The 18,298-nt window shown below is 34.4% G+C and overlaps 1 protein-coding gene across 3 annotated transcripts in view; it reads left to right on the top strand.

Moving 5' to 3' along the window:
* LOC131147826 (membrane-associated progesterone-binding protein 4) overlaps positions 1 to 14,950 on the top strand; it is a 60,752-nt gene extending 45,802 nt beyond the window's left edge. For 2 of the 3 annotated variants that reach the window (XM_058097428.1, XM_058097429.1), the window contains 2 exons: positions 14,102 to 14,276; positions 14,600 to 14,950. In XM_058097428.1, coding sequence (XP_057953411.1) covers positions 14,102 to 14,276; positions 14,600 to 14,767 — 343 coding nt within the window. In that variant the 3' untranslated portion in view covers positions 14,768 to 14,950. Of the gene's footprint in view, positions 1 to 4,347; positions 4,429 to 14,101; positions 14,277 to 14,599 lie in introns of all 3 variants that reach the window. The other variant, XM_058097427.1, reaches the window with a different exon arrangement.
* The last annotated feature ends 3,348 nt before the right edge of the window (positions 14,951 to 18,298 follow it).

Raw genomic sequence — 18,298 nt, 5'->3', positions numbered from 1 at the left:
TAAGTGGTCAAAAAGTTATCTCCTATTGCTACTCAAAATTCACTTAAAACGTTCTTAAGAAAGTGGTTCTAGAAAAGCACTCTTTGTAAAAATAATTGTTACAGTGTAAGCCAAACACACTTTTTTTGTAAAAAGTGCTTATTTTTAGCGATAAGTGCTATAAGCAATTCTTTTTAAGTACTCCCAAACGGAGGCTAAGTCTCATGTTGGGAAATTTCATTAGACTAGAGCAAGTTCTAAGTGGTCAAGCGACAACTGATAGCCATAATCTTGTCCAAAATGTTGATGAGGGGACTTAACCTGTTCAAAGAGAGTACCCCACTATATTACGCCCTTATGTGAATTATGATGTAATTGAATGTCACATTAATGATTTGCATATTGTTAGTGCAAAGTTTCCAAACATTTAATAGACATGAGTTAGGAGTCTTCTTTTCAAGAAGTGAACCATAGTCCTTCCAACATATAGTTTTTTGTCTTTAGTGACCCTATACATAGTTGATGTTGACCCTATACATAGTTGATGTTACCTCTAGGCCAAAATTTGACTTGTCCCTAGGCTTAGATTCTAAGACTTGCAATGAAATTCAAGATGAATTGCCAACTATAGAGACTGATATGCTTGTCAATGACTCAATTTATGAACTTCAATGGCCACTTCTAGTCCAAGGAATGCGCAAAAATTGGTTGGTCTAGAATTTATTGAAGATTCCTTGGTTATTATTGAGAATCCCCTTGAGACTCCATCCATTGAATATGTGCATCCATCATCTACTTCTTCCCTCCACATGTCCTTAAACCAAATGAATTGGACCAAATGCATATTTTCTTGATTTGCCTCTCAGTTTGGATGTTAGCATAATTTCTTCTTTAATGGATTTGTTATTTCATCAAAGAATGTTAGAGCCATGATCTTAAATTTCCACGAAATTATCAAAATTTTCGATTTCCGTCACCTTTGAAATCGAAATGGCAGTTGATTTCCATCTTGCATAATTTCCATCGATATCTCAACAAATCATCCGAAATTTATCGAAACCTCGAAATTTTAGCGAAATTTGTCGAAATTTTAATTATACAATGAAATTTCGTTGAAATTCAAACGAGAGATTCAAGAGTGAAGTGAAATTTCTCTTTTAATTTATTTTATTGAAACAAAAGGTTACCACAAGTACTTTTGAAATTTTATGAAAAAATAAACTTATAGTAATATTTTATTTAACCATTCATGTCTAAATTATCAATATTTGTATAATAAATAATATTTAAATAAATTATGAATTTCATTTGCATTAACTGAATCTATTTAATGTACATTATCTTATAAACATGTTTGATACACATACTATTTTACAACTTTTCCACCCTATACAAAACATAGATGTATTTAATTTGTAATATATTAGTCTTAAAACTTATATTATTATATTTGTTAACCATTTCTAAGGTTTCACAAAGAATTTCATGCTTAACTACTAGTTTCCGTTATTTTTTCAAATCAAAATTGAAATTGACATCGAAATTGAAATTTCCGTTCTTTTGGAGCTTCGAAATTTGAGTTGAAATCGAAATTTAAGACCTTGGTTAGAGCCTTCATGCTTGCTATTGCTAGTGACTTCATTTTGCCGGTTTGAGTTCTTAACATTGTTGCTGTTGGTTTTGTCTCATTTAAGCCATGAGATAGATGATTTGAAGCTTTTAAGTGATGAATCTTTAGTTGGAGGACTTATCTGCTTCTTTTCTATGTTAATTGAGGTTGTGATAAAGTTCATTCTAGTTCTTCATTTTTCTCCTTGGTTGAAGTTGTTCCAAAATTGAGTGGTTGCTACCATGGCATTTTGTAACTTGACTTTGAGTTTTCTCTAATCGGGAAGTTTTTATGGAGTTTTGCCTATGGATAATTCTAGGAGATCATATTCTACTTGAAGATTTAGTAATTACATATTTGTATTTTTCTTGGAAAATTTGGATAGCTTAGTAATTTTAGCTAATGTTGGATTGTTTCGAATATTTAAGTTATTTTGGGGATTTATTTTGATATTTAAATTACTCTGGGGTTAATGTTCAATTTTTGAGTGTTTGATTTCCAAAAACATGTCTTTTCCAGTTAATTGTAGTATTTAGTATGCCAAACTCCCCTTTAAGATTAAAACTTTTATTTGATTGGTGGTTCTTAACAAAGTCAACATTGACAATTGGTGTAGAGTAGGAGGCTTTCTATGGGCATTTCTCCGGATGCGTATTATTTGACATTTCAAAATCAACATCTTAGGTTTTTTTTTTTTTTTGCATTGTTTATTCACTTGGAGGGGTTTGGAATAATTTGTTTGGCTTGTTTGCAATGAGTTGGGTTTGTCTAGAATTGGTGGAGGATTTGTTTGGCAATTTCCTTTACTAGATTTGGGAGAGGTATAGATGCCTTTGTCTAGAAGTGGAGAAGAATTGAAAATAGTATTTCTTATTATTGTAAAATTAGGTACAATCTGAATGTCTTGTAGACTACAAGGATAAACTAAAAGGAAAGAATAGAAAAAAGGAAGGAATGACAATTTCTAACAAATCTCCTAGAATATCTCCTAAGAGTATATTCTAGAATATCTCCTATGTTTATTTAGATAATTACAGAAATTTCTCCTATAATCAAGGAGAGTTGACTGGATAAATTTCGAAACTTTCCAACACTCCCCCTCAAGCTAGTTTGAAGATGTATTCCATAGCAAGCTTGCCGATGAAATTTACAAATTGCTTCTTTGGTTGTCCTTTTGCAAGTATATTTGCTACTTGGTCAGTAGTAGAGATATAGAGTAAACAAATCAGTCCACTGTCCAACTTCTCCTTTATAAAATGCTTGTCGACCTCAACATGTTTTGTTCTCTCATGAAGCACTGGATTGTGAGCAATGGCTATGGCAAATTTGTTATCGCAATACAGTCTCATAGGTAGCAGATTAGTGACTTTCAATTCTTCCAATAATTTTTTAATCCACAATACTTCACAAACTCCATGAGCAACTGCTCTAAATTCTGCCTCTGCACTACTCCTAGCTACCACATTTTGTTTTTTTGCTTCACCATGTAACCAAATTTCCACCAACAAAGGCAAAATAACCAGAAGTTGATCTTTGATCGGTTATACTCCAAGCCTAATCTGCATCAGTGTATACCTCGACTTGTGTGTCTATGGTCTTCAAACAATAGACTTTTCTTGGAGTTCCCTTTAAATATCTCAGGATTCTATAAACTGCATCAAAGTGGTCAGGCCCTAGTGAGTGCATGAATTGGCATACCATACTGACAGCTAAAGCTATGCTAGGACGTGTATGTGATAGATAAAGTAGCTTTCCAACCAATCTTTGGTACTGGTATCTATTGGTTACTTCCTCAGGCTTCGCGGGTTGTAGTTTAAGATTAGGCTCTATAGGTCTCAGCTGCTTTACACCCTAGTAAACCTGTTTCTCCAAGCAAGTTGAGCACATACTTTCTTTGTGAAACAAAAATACCTTTTCTTGACCTTGCAAATTCCATACCGAGAAAATACTTCAAGTCACCCAAGTCTTTAATCTCAAATTCATTAGCAAGCATTTGTTTTAATTTCTCAAGTTCCTTGCTGTCATTACCTGTCAAAATAATATCATCAACATAGACAATTAGAATAGCAACCTTCCCTTCACTTGAGTGCTTATAGAACATGGTGTGATAGGCTTGACCTTTACTATAACCATGACCCTTTACAGCCTTCCCAAAGCGTTCAAATCAAGCTCTCACAGATTGCTTGAGCCCATACAATGATTTTTTTCAATTTACACACCTTATCTCTGCCAAGATTACCTTCAAAACCTAGTGGTAATTCCATCAACACTTCATCCTCTAGATCTCCATTTAAAAAGGCATTCTTTACATTTTTACTGATGTAAGGGCCAGTTAGAATGTACAGCTAAGGAGAGTAACACTCGGATTGAGTTTATCTTGGCCACTGGAGCAAAAGTGTCTTGATAGTCAATTTCGTATGTTTGTGTAAACCATTTTGCAATGAGTCTTGCCTTATATCTCTCTATATTGTCGTCAACCTTGCTTTTAACTGTAAACACCCATTTGCAACCTACAATTTTCTTCACCTTTGGAAAATCAACAATTTCCCAAGTACTGTTGTTCCATAGTGCATTCATCTCTTCAAGAACTGCTAACTTCCTATCCGGATGATCCATAGCTTCCCGAATGGTCCTTGGAACAAATAGGTGAGAAATATTGGATGTAAAGGCCTTATGATTATGAGAGAGTCTATGGTATGATAAATATTTGGCAATGGGGTGTGTGGTACATGTTCTAACTCTTTTCCTAATGGCTATAGGTACATCAAGGTCAGTAGATTGATCAACTGGAAGTGTAGTAGAAGGATTACCTGGGATTTCCAAATGACCAGTTTTTTGAGGTGATGATTGATTCTGCTTTGAAATTCTGGGATGATCCTTAATATTAGAACGATACCTGCTTCTATTATAAACACGAAGCTCAAAGGAGGGATTATTCCGTAGCAATTCTCCCCCTATTTGTGATTATCTTATGCTTTGTACAGGCAGATTGGGATTTCTATTTTTTTCACTATTTAAATTTCAGTTCCTTGAATGTTTTGTATAGGGATGTCAATGTCAAGGAAAACATTAGGCATTGGTATAGAAGTTTGACAAAAATGATCTTCACTACTCTCTTTCTCCCCCTAAAGATAAGTTTGGTTAAAGTAAGATTGATTTTCATAAAAAATGACATCCATACTGATGTGAATTTTTTTTGTTTTTGTTTTTGGATTCAAACATTTATACCCTCTCTTATTGGGAGCATATCCAAGAAACACACATTTTTCAGCCCTAGGATCAAGTTTAGATCTAAGGCGAGTTGGAATATGAACAAAAATAGTGCATCCAAATACTTTGAGGTAGATAAGAAATTATCCTATTATCAGGAAAGGATTTTTTTAGGAATGCCAAAGGAGTGATATATTGCAGCACATGGGTAGGCATTCTATTAATAAGGTAACAAGCCATTAGAATAGCACCCCCCCACCAATATTTTGGAATATGCATTGAAAACATTATAGCTCGTGCAACCTCAAGTAAATGACGATTTTTTCTTTCAGCGATGCCATTTTGTTGTGGGTGTCATGACAAGTGGAGTGATGTTGAATCCCTCTTTCTTTCAAAAAATTTTCCATAACTTGGTTGAAATATTTAGTACCATTATCCATGCGAAGTATGCTTATTTTTGTGTTAAATTGGTTTTCGATCATGGTATAAAAATTCTTGAATAATATTTCAACTTCAGATTTTCCATTCATCAAACATAGCCAACAAATCCGAGTATGATCATCTATAAAAGTCACAAACCATTTTTTTCCGGATAAGGTAGTAACCTTAGAGGGACCCCAAACATCACTATGAATCAAATAAAAAGGTTTTGATGCACGGTAGCCTTTTGAAATATAAGGAACTCGATGATTTTTTGATAAATGACACACGTCACAATGAAGAGAAGTACAATTCAAAATTTTAAACAGATTAGGCAACAAATATTTTAAATAAGAAAAACTAGGATGCCCTAATCTAAGATGCCAAAGCATTATTTGATCACGCATAGGGATTGAACTAGTACTACCACTCAAGCCCTGAGCTTGTTTATTGCTGAATAGGGTATCATCAAAATAATAAAGGCCATCGATCATCCTAGCACTGCCAATCATCGCCCCCAAGTTCTCGTCTTGAAATTCACAGTGAGAATCAAAGAATATGATACGACTATTAGAATCATGGGATAATCTACTAATAGATAGAAGATTGCAAGTAAGTTTAGGAACATGAATGATAGATTTTAATTCTATTTTCCCGTAAATTCTAATTGAACCTGCTCCTGTAATGGATGAAAGACTCCCATCTGCAATCCTAACCTTTTTATTAACCGGACTAGAATAATAAGATTGAAACAATTGAGATATACTAGTCATATGGTCGGATGCACCTGAATCAATAATCCATGGTGCAAAGGCCAAAGAGCTGGAATAGGCACTCGACATATTACCTGTTTTGGCCAAGGAACCAATAGAAGTACCGGATATTAGATTGGATTTCAGTAGTTGAAGAAGCTGATCCATCTGCTCTGAACTTAGAACATTGGTCTGGGTTTCATTTGCTCTAGGAATCACTTGGTTGTTTCCAGGTTCAGGTTTTTTGCTCTTCCAATTGGCTGGTTTTCCATGTTGTTTCCAGTAGGTTTCTCGGGTATGGCGAGACTTATTACAATAGTCACACCATACTTGAGATTTTTGATTGGGATATGACCGCTGTACAGAGGCATTAGAAGCAACCAAAACAGTAGGATTAGCAGCAACCAAAGCCGAGTTCTCAACTGTTCCATCAGCCCCTTTTTTATTTAGCATAACATTCCGGCGACAATCTTCACGTCTCACTTGAGAAAATACCTCTTCGATTGGAGGCAGAGGCTGTCTACTAAGAATCCTCCCCCTGACCTCATCAAACTCATCATTGAGTCCAGCCAAGAATTTAAAAATTCTTGCATTTTCCACCATCTTCTTGTTGTAGTTACAATCGTCAGGGCTCTTCCATTCATAATCATTGAATAGATCCAAGTCCTGCCACAGTCCCTTAAGGACATTGAAATACTTAGTCACACTATCTTCCCCTTGTTAGTCACACTATCTTCCCCTTGTTTGGTCTTGCCAATTTTTTGCTGCAATTCATAAATCTGGGAATAATTTCCAAGGTCAGAATACATCTGACTAACATTATCCTCGAGTTCTTTTGCAGTAGGATAACACATGTAATTAGCACTACTATCTTCATCCATTGCATTCACAAGCCAAGCCATAATCATGGAATTTTCAGCATCCCATATAGCATATGATGGGTATGCTTTGTCAGGGGCCTTGGTTTCACCAGCAAGTTACCCAATCTTACCTCTTTCGCGGATATACATTCGAACGGACTGAGACCATATCAAGAAGTTGGCTTCATTGATACAGATATTTGTGATTTGGACTGAATGGGGTTCGGTATGGGCTACCTTGGTTTCAATTTTTGTATTGACCACAGGTTCAGGTTTGGCCATGGTGGAAGTTTCGGAAATTTCAGACATAATGGAGGCTGAACAGAGTTAAGGCAGTGAGGCCTAGGTTTTAGAGGCTATGACTGCCGAAAGGAAAAGAAAACCAGGCTCTGATACCATCTAGAAGTGGAGAAGTATTGAAAATAGTATTTCTTATTATTGTAAAATTAGGTACAATCTGAATGTCTTATAGACTACAAGGATGATCTAAAAGGAAAGAATAATAAAGGAAAGAATAGAAAAAAGGAAGGAATGACAATTGCTAACAAATCTCCTAGAATATCTCCTAAGAATATATCCTAGAATATCTCCTAAGATTATTTACATAATTATAGAAATTTCTCCTATAATCAAGGAGAGTTGACTGGATAAATTTTGAAACTTTCCAAGAGCCTAATGGAGGTGTGGGTTTTTTGCCGTCTTGTGGGGTATTTGGTTGGAATAGAATGCTCATATCTTACAAGGAAGAAGATGACTTATTCTGTGCTATGGGATTGGATTCATTATTTGACATCACATTGGGCTGTTGCAGCTGATTGGTTTTGGGTGGGTGTGTTTTTCTGATTTATGACAAGATTTATAGTAGTTTTATTTTGATTGCAATAATTTTTTCTTTTTCCTTTTTTCTGCAAAAGAGGATTTCTTATGCTCCTTATTATACCTTCTTTCACATTTTATTAAATTTCTTCTTTTTTCTATATTAGAAAAAAAAAATCTTGCGTTTACTCTCTCAGGAGGAGGTCTCTCCCTCCATCAGATGACTTCTTCTTTTCCCCCTTCCCTTATTTCTTCTCAGTTACTTTCTTCCCCTATATCTCTCATCTTTCTCTGCTTCTTATTGACATCATCTACCTGTCCTGCTTGTGACTTTTCTTGCAGAAATGAAGGAGGTTTTAAGCCTCAATTCATATGGCTTAGTCGCTAAGGAAGCGTTCTAGCATGAACCAAATGGTTATGCAAGCAGAAGCGCTTCTGGTGATACCATTCAAAAAAGCAAAGAAAGTGATGAGGGAGCTCATTGATGCTTGATATTAGTAACTAGCTTGATATTAGTAACTATGTGAATAGGGTACAGGGTGCTCTTGGAGCAAATTGTGGTTGGTCTAGGTGAATTTGGATGGTAGAGTGATTCAATTATAGGTTTGAGGTACTTGATAATTTGGAGAATAATTTTTGGGTTGTGTCTAGGGAATGATAACAATTAAGGGATCTTATCCATAACGAAGGAGGTCATAGTTGGTAGTGTTTTCCCTATTTGCCATAGGGATTCTATTGATAAAGGGAATGTTATCATTGAACCTCTAGGTGGGAACAACACTAGGTATATTCTTTTCTTAAAGATGTGGGTCTTCAATGGGTTGGGAAGGAGTTGAAGGTGTTAGTGTCCTTGAGAGGGGATAGTAGGAAGAAATTGAAGGAAAAAATATGGAATTGAAAACACTTGAATCATCTATAGACTATGATGGGGGTAAAGATAGAGAAGAGGGGGCTTTTAGATTTCCTATGAGGATTTTGAGATCAATGTGAGGGACTTATAGGATAGAATTATGAAGAAGGCTTTGTGGGAGATTTTAGTAGGATGTAAGCCAGATATTGTCTTCCTTTAGGAAATGAAATTGGAGTTGGTGGATGGTTGTTTTATTAGGCGTATTTGGGCCGTTTGTTCAAGAATTGGGCTTAGATGTCGTCCTTGGATTGTCATGATGTATTTTAATTGTTTGGTATGCATGGTTCACATTTGAGGTGGTTTTTTTTAAATTTTTTTTTTTTTTTTTTATGTAAGTTTTTTAGACATTAGAGGCTGAGGGGAGTGGTAGTTTACTTCCATACAATGTTTTAAAAGGATCAATTGTGGTTCACCTCAACACAAGGGATGCCTAAAGAACCTTGAAGTTCGGTCTACAATACCAAATCCCAAAATGGCCAACACATTGCATGTTAAGGCTTACACATTTGTACAAAAGCATGCCTTTTGTGCCTTTTGTTGTTGAGGCTTGTGCATTTGGGTGTGTGAATCTCAAGTTCGATTTGGCTAGAAATTTTAACTACATGTTTATATGCAATGAATGTCATAATATGAGTTGATTTCTAAATCTCTAATCGCAACCATTCCAGAATAATTGAGAGGTGCATCTAAGATGTTGAAATCAATTTAGACTTTTTAATGGTATAGCTATATTTTGGCATAATTTACTTAATGAATTCAGGCTAGTTTTTTTTGAATGTCAACACGTAATTTACAAATCATAGTTGATTAATTTTATTTGTTATTAAAAGTATATGTAATTTATTTGCATATTTTTAGCCAAAAATAAAATTCTCAAATAGCTTGTGTCTCAATGGGTTAAGGCTTACTTCTTGCCTTTTAAGGGCCATAACGCCTCACCTCACGGTTGACACCTTTGCCTTTTAAAACATTATTCCATTGTATGGTTTGAATTGTCCTTGATTTAGGCCATTCTTTAGGATGAGCTTGGAGATTTGATTGAGTTGCGTGGTTTATGCTGGTGTTGGGAAAAAAAGGGGGGGGGGGGGGGGGATTTAAATGTTTCAAAGGTGTCTCAGGTGGAGCTAGGGGCTCTAGAATATCCACGAGCATGTGAGTTTTGATGAGTTTATGGCTTGTGTGGTTTGTGGTGGTGGTTTTTTTTTTTTGGAGGGGGGGGGGGGTGTGGGTTGATTTTAATTTCTCAAGGACTTCTCAAGAGACTAGGTGGCTTTAGAGTGTGCTAGAAAATGGTGTTTTGATGAGTTTGTGGGCTCTGTGGTTTGTGGTGGTGTTTGGGAAAGAGGGGGGGTGTGAATTCAATGTCTCAAAGGCTTCTCAAGAGAATTTAGGGGGCTGTAAAATCTTTGTTAGCTTGTGGTGTTTTGAGGAGTTTATTCAAGACTATGGTTTGCAGGTAATCCTTATCTAATGCCGAGTTCACTTTGATTTGTTTTGGGAAGTAGGCAAGTAGCTCCATAGATTCTTTTTCAATACTGAGTGGGTTCAAACTTGAATCAAGAGGTCCTTGTTTGAGCACTCCGTGGTCATTTTCATAGTGTTAAGAGTCAAATTGTATCAAGTTGGAACCTACTATGTTTTGATGGAAGGTATGAGATTGACTCGTCATAACTTTCATAGGCTAGTGTTTTCCAAAGAGAATGAGTTAAGGCCAATGATTGACACTTGATTAATGAACTCAATTAGAGCCCTAGTTTTGAGGACCAAAGTCCTATTTAGAGAGGACTTATCGAATAAGAGGTGAAGGAAGTGTGTTATGAAGTGGCTTTAGTGCTTGCCTAGATTATTTTATTGGGGCATTTTCTCATTTACATGGATAATGTGAAAGATGATTTTCTGATGGTGGTCAATGAGTTTTATTTTAATGGGGTTGTATGTAAGAGTGTTAATTCCACCTTTATTCCTCTTGCCCTAAAAGGATCGGTCTTTACAGGTTAGGAATTGTAAGCCACTTAGTTTGGTGATAAGAATGATTTTAATGAAAATTTCATCCCAATGATTGTGTGACCATTTTAGATGCTGCCTTGCTGGGGAATGAAGTAGGATGTGAGGATTGGGCAGGGATAGTTCTCAAGCTAGATGTTGAGATGGTTTACGATGAAGTAAGTTGGGGTCTTTTGCATAGGGTCTAAAGTAAGAAGGGATTTGGAGGTAGGCAGAGGCAATGAAATAGGGGTTTTTTTTCCTCTACCGTTTTTAGTGATTGTGAATGCTCAACCCAGAGCTTGGTTCTCAGCTTTGAGGGTTTTGCGAGTCAAGGTGATCATTTGTACCCTTGTTCACACTAGTGGTTGACGTCTTGAGTAGGATGTTCTCTGGGTGTGGGACTTATTGGGTGATTTTGAAATGGATTAGTATGGGTAGAAAGGAGGTTGGTATCCCCATTTTTAGTTTGATGGGTATACTATTCTATTTTTGAAAGATGGGTTAGGGGTTTTAAGAATGTTTTAACATTTTTACATATTTTTGAGGTTGTTTCTGGGTTCAAGAGCAATTTGTACAACTCTAGTTTGGTTGGCTTGAATTTGAGTTCACTGGACATCTTGCTTCACTAGCTTTCCGTAGAGTGCAAGAAAGCCTACAACATACTTAGGTCTTCCTTCTGGAGGTTATCCTTGAGCTACTTGTTTTTGGATTCTGTTGTAGAGCAAGTGGCCAAGAGGCTAGATGGGTGGAAGCCTAGTTATTTTTCTCAGGTGGTCATACTGCTTTAGTTTTGGCATCTATACAGTATTCTTATTTATTTTTTGGCAGTCTTTAGAATTGATTAGAGTGGCTGATAGGTTAGAGAAGTTCATTAAATATTCTCTTTGATCAAGAGTGGGGGAGGGTTGAAAAGATCATTTAGTATGTTGGGACTTGGGAGGTTGTGAAGAAGCCTGCATCTATGGGAGGATTGAGGCTTGGGAGCTTATTCTACACGAGTATTTCTTTAGGGGGATAATGATTATGGTGTTTTCCTTTAAAAACTGAATCTATTTGGCATAAGGTAATCAAAAGTGAATATGAGCTCCTCAGGAATGGTTGGGATGTTGAGTTGGGTGGGAATGTTTCCCATGCTTATAGGGAATATAATAAAATTTTAAACATCACACATAAACACGGGCAGCAAGACTAGAGCCCATGACCTCATGGTAACTGGCTCTGATACCATGTTAGATTACCAGCTTGCCTATCTCAAGCTGTTAGATTGTGGGCCAACAATGTAAATTAAGTTTAACAAGCTCCATCTTTGATTCTTGTTGATTTCTCTCTTTCCTGGATAGAAGATTATGGTCTTTTTATAGTCCTGGCTCCTTTTTCCTACAAATCCTTCTATTCCTATCTTGTTCTACCCGAATGATAGTCCTCACTTATTGAATAAATTTATTTGGAAGACAGTGTTTCCTTGAAACTCGAGGCTTGTGTTTGCTGCATGGCCAAGGTTTCTTTTTAAGTCCAGTCTTCTGTTTTGCGTGATTTTGAATTGTACACACACAAATGATTGTTTGCAGAAAAGGAGGGCTAATAAGGCTTTGTCACCTGATATGTGTGTATGGGCTGTAGAAAAGTGAGACCATTGTGCATCTTTTTCTGCATTGTCTTTATGTTTTGTGGTTGTGGATTCTCCTTTTTATATTGACGGGGAACGCTGGGTATGCCCTAGTACTGAGGTGGAGTTGTTTATTTTGACATTTTGAGATTTCATGCATAGGAAGTATTGTAGGATTTTAATGTGTTGAAATTTACTTGCTAGTATGGTGCATTTGGCTGAGAAGTAACTTGAGGATTTTCGTTTGGGACAAGGCTCTCCCTCTTCATTTGCTTTGGGATAGATTGGTCTGCTTTGTTTTGCTTTGGGCATCTCTGGCTGGTGCTTTTCTAGGAGTTACTTTGGTCTTAATTCGGTCATTGGACGTCTTTGCTGCATTAATTGTTCACTGTATTGCTTTTCTTTTGTATTTCGTAAGATATGGGTGGATTTCTTGTCTTCTGTATTGTATATTCTCTTATTTTAATATAATTTTCTTTTCTTATTTTTAAAAAAATATTATTAACCTATAACATGGAAAATGGACAAGGAATGATTATTTCCAAATTTCACCATAGGAATGTTCATATCCTATTCCTTGTTTGACAGGGTTTGAGAAACTTTTGCATAGTGGCTTTCTTGTTAATTATTATCTGTATACAACTATTTCATTCCCACCTTATTTCATTCTTTGAACCAAACTTAACTCTACTAGTGGTTATTTTTAATTTCCATTCATCACTTGTTAGGCTGCTTAATGAAGCTCCCTCAGAGATAGGGTTTCAGTTGTAATTAAGATGCACCACAGCTGTATTAGAAAAGTCAGTGTGCTGCTTTAGTCTCATCAGAGAGTCTAGTCTCTTTGTCCAGCATTTTTTTTTAGAAGGGATCAAATCAAGCTCCTTCATTTCCAATGCAAAGCTGCAGTGGGCGCTAGCAGGTGCTATGCCCTGTGTGTCTGTACATTTAGCTCAGGTGATTCTCAATTCCACTGAATCTCTCTTCTGTTGAACCTAGGGCATAGTGCACTTTAGGAACCAAGTGACAAACCTCTCTACTTTCATCAAATTTACAAAATTATATGGATGAAATAACTGAAAAGAAAATATTTTAAAATTTTCTTTGGAGGGATATACTGTTGAATATAACTGTGATCTCTCTCTCTCTCTCTCTGTCTCTCTCTCTCTCTCTCTAATGCATGAAAAATATCAAAAGCTGTGGAAATTGACTTATTAGGATTTTTGAGGGAATACTGGGAGTAGATGAAATTGTTCCAGGTCATGTTCACAACCAGTAAAACGCAAATAACTTTTAGCAGCATTATCACAATGCTTCATTAAAATTGCAAAAAAAAGCCTGTACAAAACATGCGAGGACTTGCTAAACTCCAAAAGAAAATCCCAAAAATCCCAGATGTTACTTAGTATAAAGGCTCAAAATATTTCCTAAACTAGGATCAATAGAAAAGAAAAAAATTACCCTAAAATAATATTGTTCTACAGCACAGTGAAATGCTACTTTTACTACAGTGTAGTTCCAATGTATCATAAAGAGTACTACAGTGCCTTGAACGTTACCAAGCCATTTGGTTCAAGTGCCTTTTTACATAGTTCAAGGCTTCTAGCAAAGAAAGAACAAGCAGTTGGATTCAATCCATTTGCAGCCAAGTGCTTCTAAAACCCATGAGAAATTTTGAGGTAATGGGTAGGCAATGCTCTGTTTTATGGAGAAAAGAAATTCAATGCATCCTGAATTGGATTGTGATTAAACTCAAGTATTGATTAACACACTCAATGCACAAACCTATGCTCTACTATAATGTACATGATGGTGACCCATCCCATGTACACAAGACAAGCGGTCGCAGACAAAAAACACAAGATACTGTCCTTTTGATATAAAATTATTATTGATACTATTTTTAAAGAAACATGCACAATGCTTGATATTTACTTGGTCCTCACATATGGTCAGATTTGTTGGTAAGCTGGTGGGTCATTACTATGATAGTGAAGGCAATCCGACAAAATATTTGAAAGGAGTTGAAGCAAAGGCTGCTAGAGGCACACAACTTTTGGAGAAACAGAAGGAAGAAGAAGCTAAAATACCCAGTTGCAGTTCAAGGTGGAGTCAGGAAGAGGGGGGAGAGGTATGCGTTTTCCGTACTCGTGAACAATGTTTTGAGTCGTGACTTCTATTGACACTAAGAGACTGACAGTCTATTCTTAACCCTTTGCCTCTGCCTGTATCAGTCAGTTTCCTTTTAAATTCATTCTAGACTTGCTATTTTAGCTTTCTATATTTCCACGAGTGTTGTATTCTCAAGCTTCTTCTTCTTCTTCATTTTTTCCCAGTTGTTTTAAAAAACTTGCATCCATAGGGATGCATGTTAGGATGTATAAAAAAAAAAAGAAGCATGAGAACTGCCGCCATTTCATTTCATTGAACTGTATATTTCCTCGTTCTAATCAGGTTTGGTGCGATACTGGCTACCCAAGGTTAGTTCAGAGACCTCTCGATATTGCTTTGACTGGGAAAGTGAGTAAACGGTGTGCTTGCTTTAAAGAAGAAGAACTAGACCAGTCAGGGTTTGAAGTCTATGAAGGATGTGATTTTCTTGCTAATCGTTGTCGGGTTTAAATAATAGTAGTTTTGTAATTAAACACATCAGACAATGACGGGGGAAAATAACAGAAATATTTGTATTAATTTGATTTCCCCAACCCTAGAAGGTTGGAGGTGGTGTTGGTTGGGGGGGAAGTCTATCTCATACATTGAATTTAATTTGGATATATATTACAATATTTATATTTTCTTCAAAAAGGAATCAAGCTAGTGAAATCAATTGAGAAATATGTATACACACGCATACTATTAAGGGTAAATAATGTCGTCTTTAGACTTTTTACGACAGTTACGAGTTGTGATCCCGATTGCAGCTTTGCTCTTTAGGTTTAAGAGACATTGTTACTTTGAAGGTCTGAACCCGTATTATATAATTCTCTCTTAGGGTTGCATTATCATAGATGTCGGTTGTGAAAATACTAAATTAAGTAAAATATATTACTTCTGGGATTGGGGGATGAATATTAAATCATAGTCAAACTCAATCTTAATTATTATCTCACAAAATAAATTGTTGACAGAATGGTAAAATTTTATTTCTAGATTGTTGCAATACTTACGGTATATCCCCTATGAATGATCGTCGAATAGTTGTCATTAATGAAATAACTTTTATTTAGATGAATTAGGTATGAATTATGGTCTTTCTCCAAACTAGAATTGGAAATTAATATATTTGTGTTTTCAAAATTTGTTATTGATGCAATTGGTCACTCATGGTCAAGTAAGAGTGTCGTCAATATTGAGAATTTCTTATGAGAGATTTCAATGATTTCAAGTTCTGAGATGCTAGAATGGTTCTGCATTTTTCTTGTGAGAATACTAAATTATTTGGAATATTTTTACTCTTGGGATGGGTGGATATGAGTATTAAATTATATAGTCCAACACAGTCCTAATTACTAGCTCACAAAATAAATTGTTGACCAAATAGTAACATTTTGTTTAAATTATTGCAGTATTTACGGCACAAATATGGGGGATTATTTGTTGCGTCTACCAATGATTGTCCAATAGGGATTGTCATTAACTTCCATTTAGATGAATTAGATATGAGTTATGGTCTTTCTCCAAACTAAGATTGGGAATTAATATTGTGATTTCAAAATTTGTTATTTATGGAGTTGGTAGCTCATAGCCAATTGAGAGTGTTGTAAGGAAAACTGAGAATTCTCCTACAAGATTTCAATGATTTCCAAGCCCTGCTGGTGCCTAGAAGGGATTTGCCTTTTTGTTGCATTTAGATGAAATTTGGTATGATTAAGAGCACTTGAAAGTGTGATGTTTTAAGTTCAAAATGATCGCTAAAACCATTTTTATGGTCGTGTTTACTTTTTAAAATGATTTAATTTTTTAAAGATAAAAGACATTGACATCCCCTAAAGTTTCGTGAAAAAATAATGACCTCCCTTGTGGTTTTAAAAATTTCAGAGACCTTCCCTGAGGTTTAAGAATTTCAAGGGCTTCGCTTGAGGTTTGTAAGAAAGATACAAACATTCTCTTATATTTTTACAAAAAAAGTTAAGTTTTTTAGGAGAGATTTTTATCCTTTTGACAAAATTCAGGGGAGGTTTATGACATTTTTGAAACTTTAGGGAAGATCTGTGACATTTTTGAAATCTCGTACCCGTTTTTTTGTCAAACATCAGTCGAGGTATCTTTTGCCAATTTTTTTTTTAAATTTAGTAGCTAATGATTGCATTGTGAGTTTGACATATTTAATCAATTAGCTGAATAAATTTTGAAAAATGATAAATCAAATGAAAAGTGATTTATGACAATTAAAAAGATATAGTTAAATGTTTTAGTTACATGATTATTTAACATTTTTTAATTTTCTATATTATTGCAAGAAAAAAATATTGCTGAATAATTTATTTGCTGTTCAGTATGTACTGGTTGACAACTCAATAATAAGAAAATGGCTTATTACTCAATATTGTAGGTATAATATTATATTTGATAACATCCTTGTTTTTAAAATTGCTTTGCTGCCCATTATACACATATATGGATCAAGAAATTACAAAATTAAAAAGCTCATACTCATCAATCATAAAAATTAGAGGGTAAACATATAGCAAATGTCAGTCTAAAAATATGAGATTGTGAAACTATTATTTCAAACAACAAATCTAAAAGTAAAAAAATTTTTAATTTTTCGTTCGATTGAATGAGTTGAAGGTAAAATTATAAAAAACAAAGAAAAAAAAGCAAAAAACAAAACAGAACAAAAAATAAAATTTAAACATCTTATTCAAAGATTTGATGACACAGAGGCATGGGTATTGTTTTTATGCAAAATTTAAATTCTATAGAGATATCTTAAATGTTATCTTATTCTATGAAAATTAATTACGAAACTCTATTTTGGACGCATCCAACCTATAAAAGAAAGTAGATAAAAAATTAATTTAATTTTAAAAACAAACTCTTATTATATTCCCCACTATATATGGATCTGCCTTATTTATTATTGAGAAAAATATGCTACACCCCCTAAACTATATAATTCATTACAAATGCTTCTTAAACTTTTAAAAACAATATTTACGCTTCCTAAACTATCAAAAGATAAGGGTATTAAAATCCGTTAACTGAAATAATAATAAAAAAACTTTTATACTCTTATTTTAATTCCACTCCATCTAATTTGATAGCAATAGTACCATAGGACTGCCATAATTGTTATGAAGTTTTAAATAGCATTTATATTCACTATGTATAAAATGTATTAAATTATACAAATAAATTAAAAAAATATTTATTTTATTAATTTTTAAAAATATTTCTTTTATGATTTTTTTAGATAGTACAATGTAATTTCATAAGATATATTACGTCAATATATAAAAATTGTAATATATAGTATATGCTATTTTATATTGTATACTATACTACCATGTTATGCAGATATAATAATTTTTATCTGATACGGTTAGTTATTTAATTCCTCAAGTTTTTATCCCTTTTTTTTATTTTTATAATTCAATTATTTTCTATGTTTTTAATATATATTTTTTCCTTTTTTTTTTATTGTGTAAACTCAAAATAAATTCTTGTCTTTGTTTTCCTTGTGGGCATTTTTTTGCACATGCACTGAGTAAAACTTATTAATAATAAATATTCCTTAGGCTTACAAAAGTAATTTTGTCTAAAACAATTATTAACCATTCACGTGTCATATGCATTATAATAATCCATTAGATTTAATTATTTTTTTATTAATGAAAGCAATTTTTTACAGCCATAAAAATAATGTAAGGAGTAACAGTTTAAGGAGGTATTTGTAGTCAATAGTATAGTTTAAGGGATGTAAGTATATTTTCCCCTCTACTATTCATAAAAAATTTCATGTAAAAGACATATGCATAGTAGAAATAAGATTCAAGGCTGACTGTAAATATGAAAACTTATTAGGGTGAAATTGAGTCAAAGTTGTAAAAGAAAAGTCAGAAAGGGTAAGATTTGTTTCCATGCTAGAGAAGGATATATTTCAAATTTTGTTTTCATTTTCCCATCTGCTTTTGGGTCCTTAGAGTTTTC

This window comes from Malania oleifera, chromosome 2 (assembly GCF_029873635.1).
Source record: "Malania oleifera isolate guangnan ecotype guangnan chromosome 2, ASM2987363v1, whole genome shotgun sequence".
Classification (NCBI taxonomy): domain Eukaryota; kingdom Viridiplantae; phylum Streptophyta; class Magnoliopsida; order Santalales; family Ximeniaceae; genus Malania; species Malania oleifera.
The sequence above is the reverse complement of the archived record's forward strand: the minus strand, read 5'-3'. Positions and strand labels throughout refer to the sequence as shown.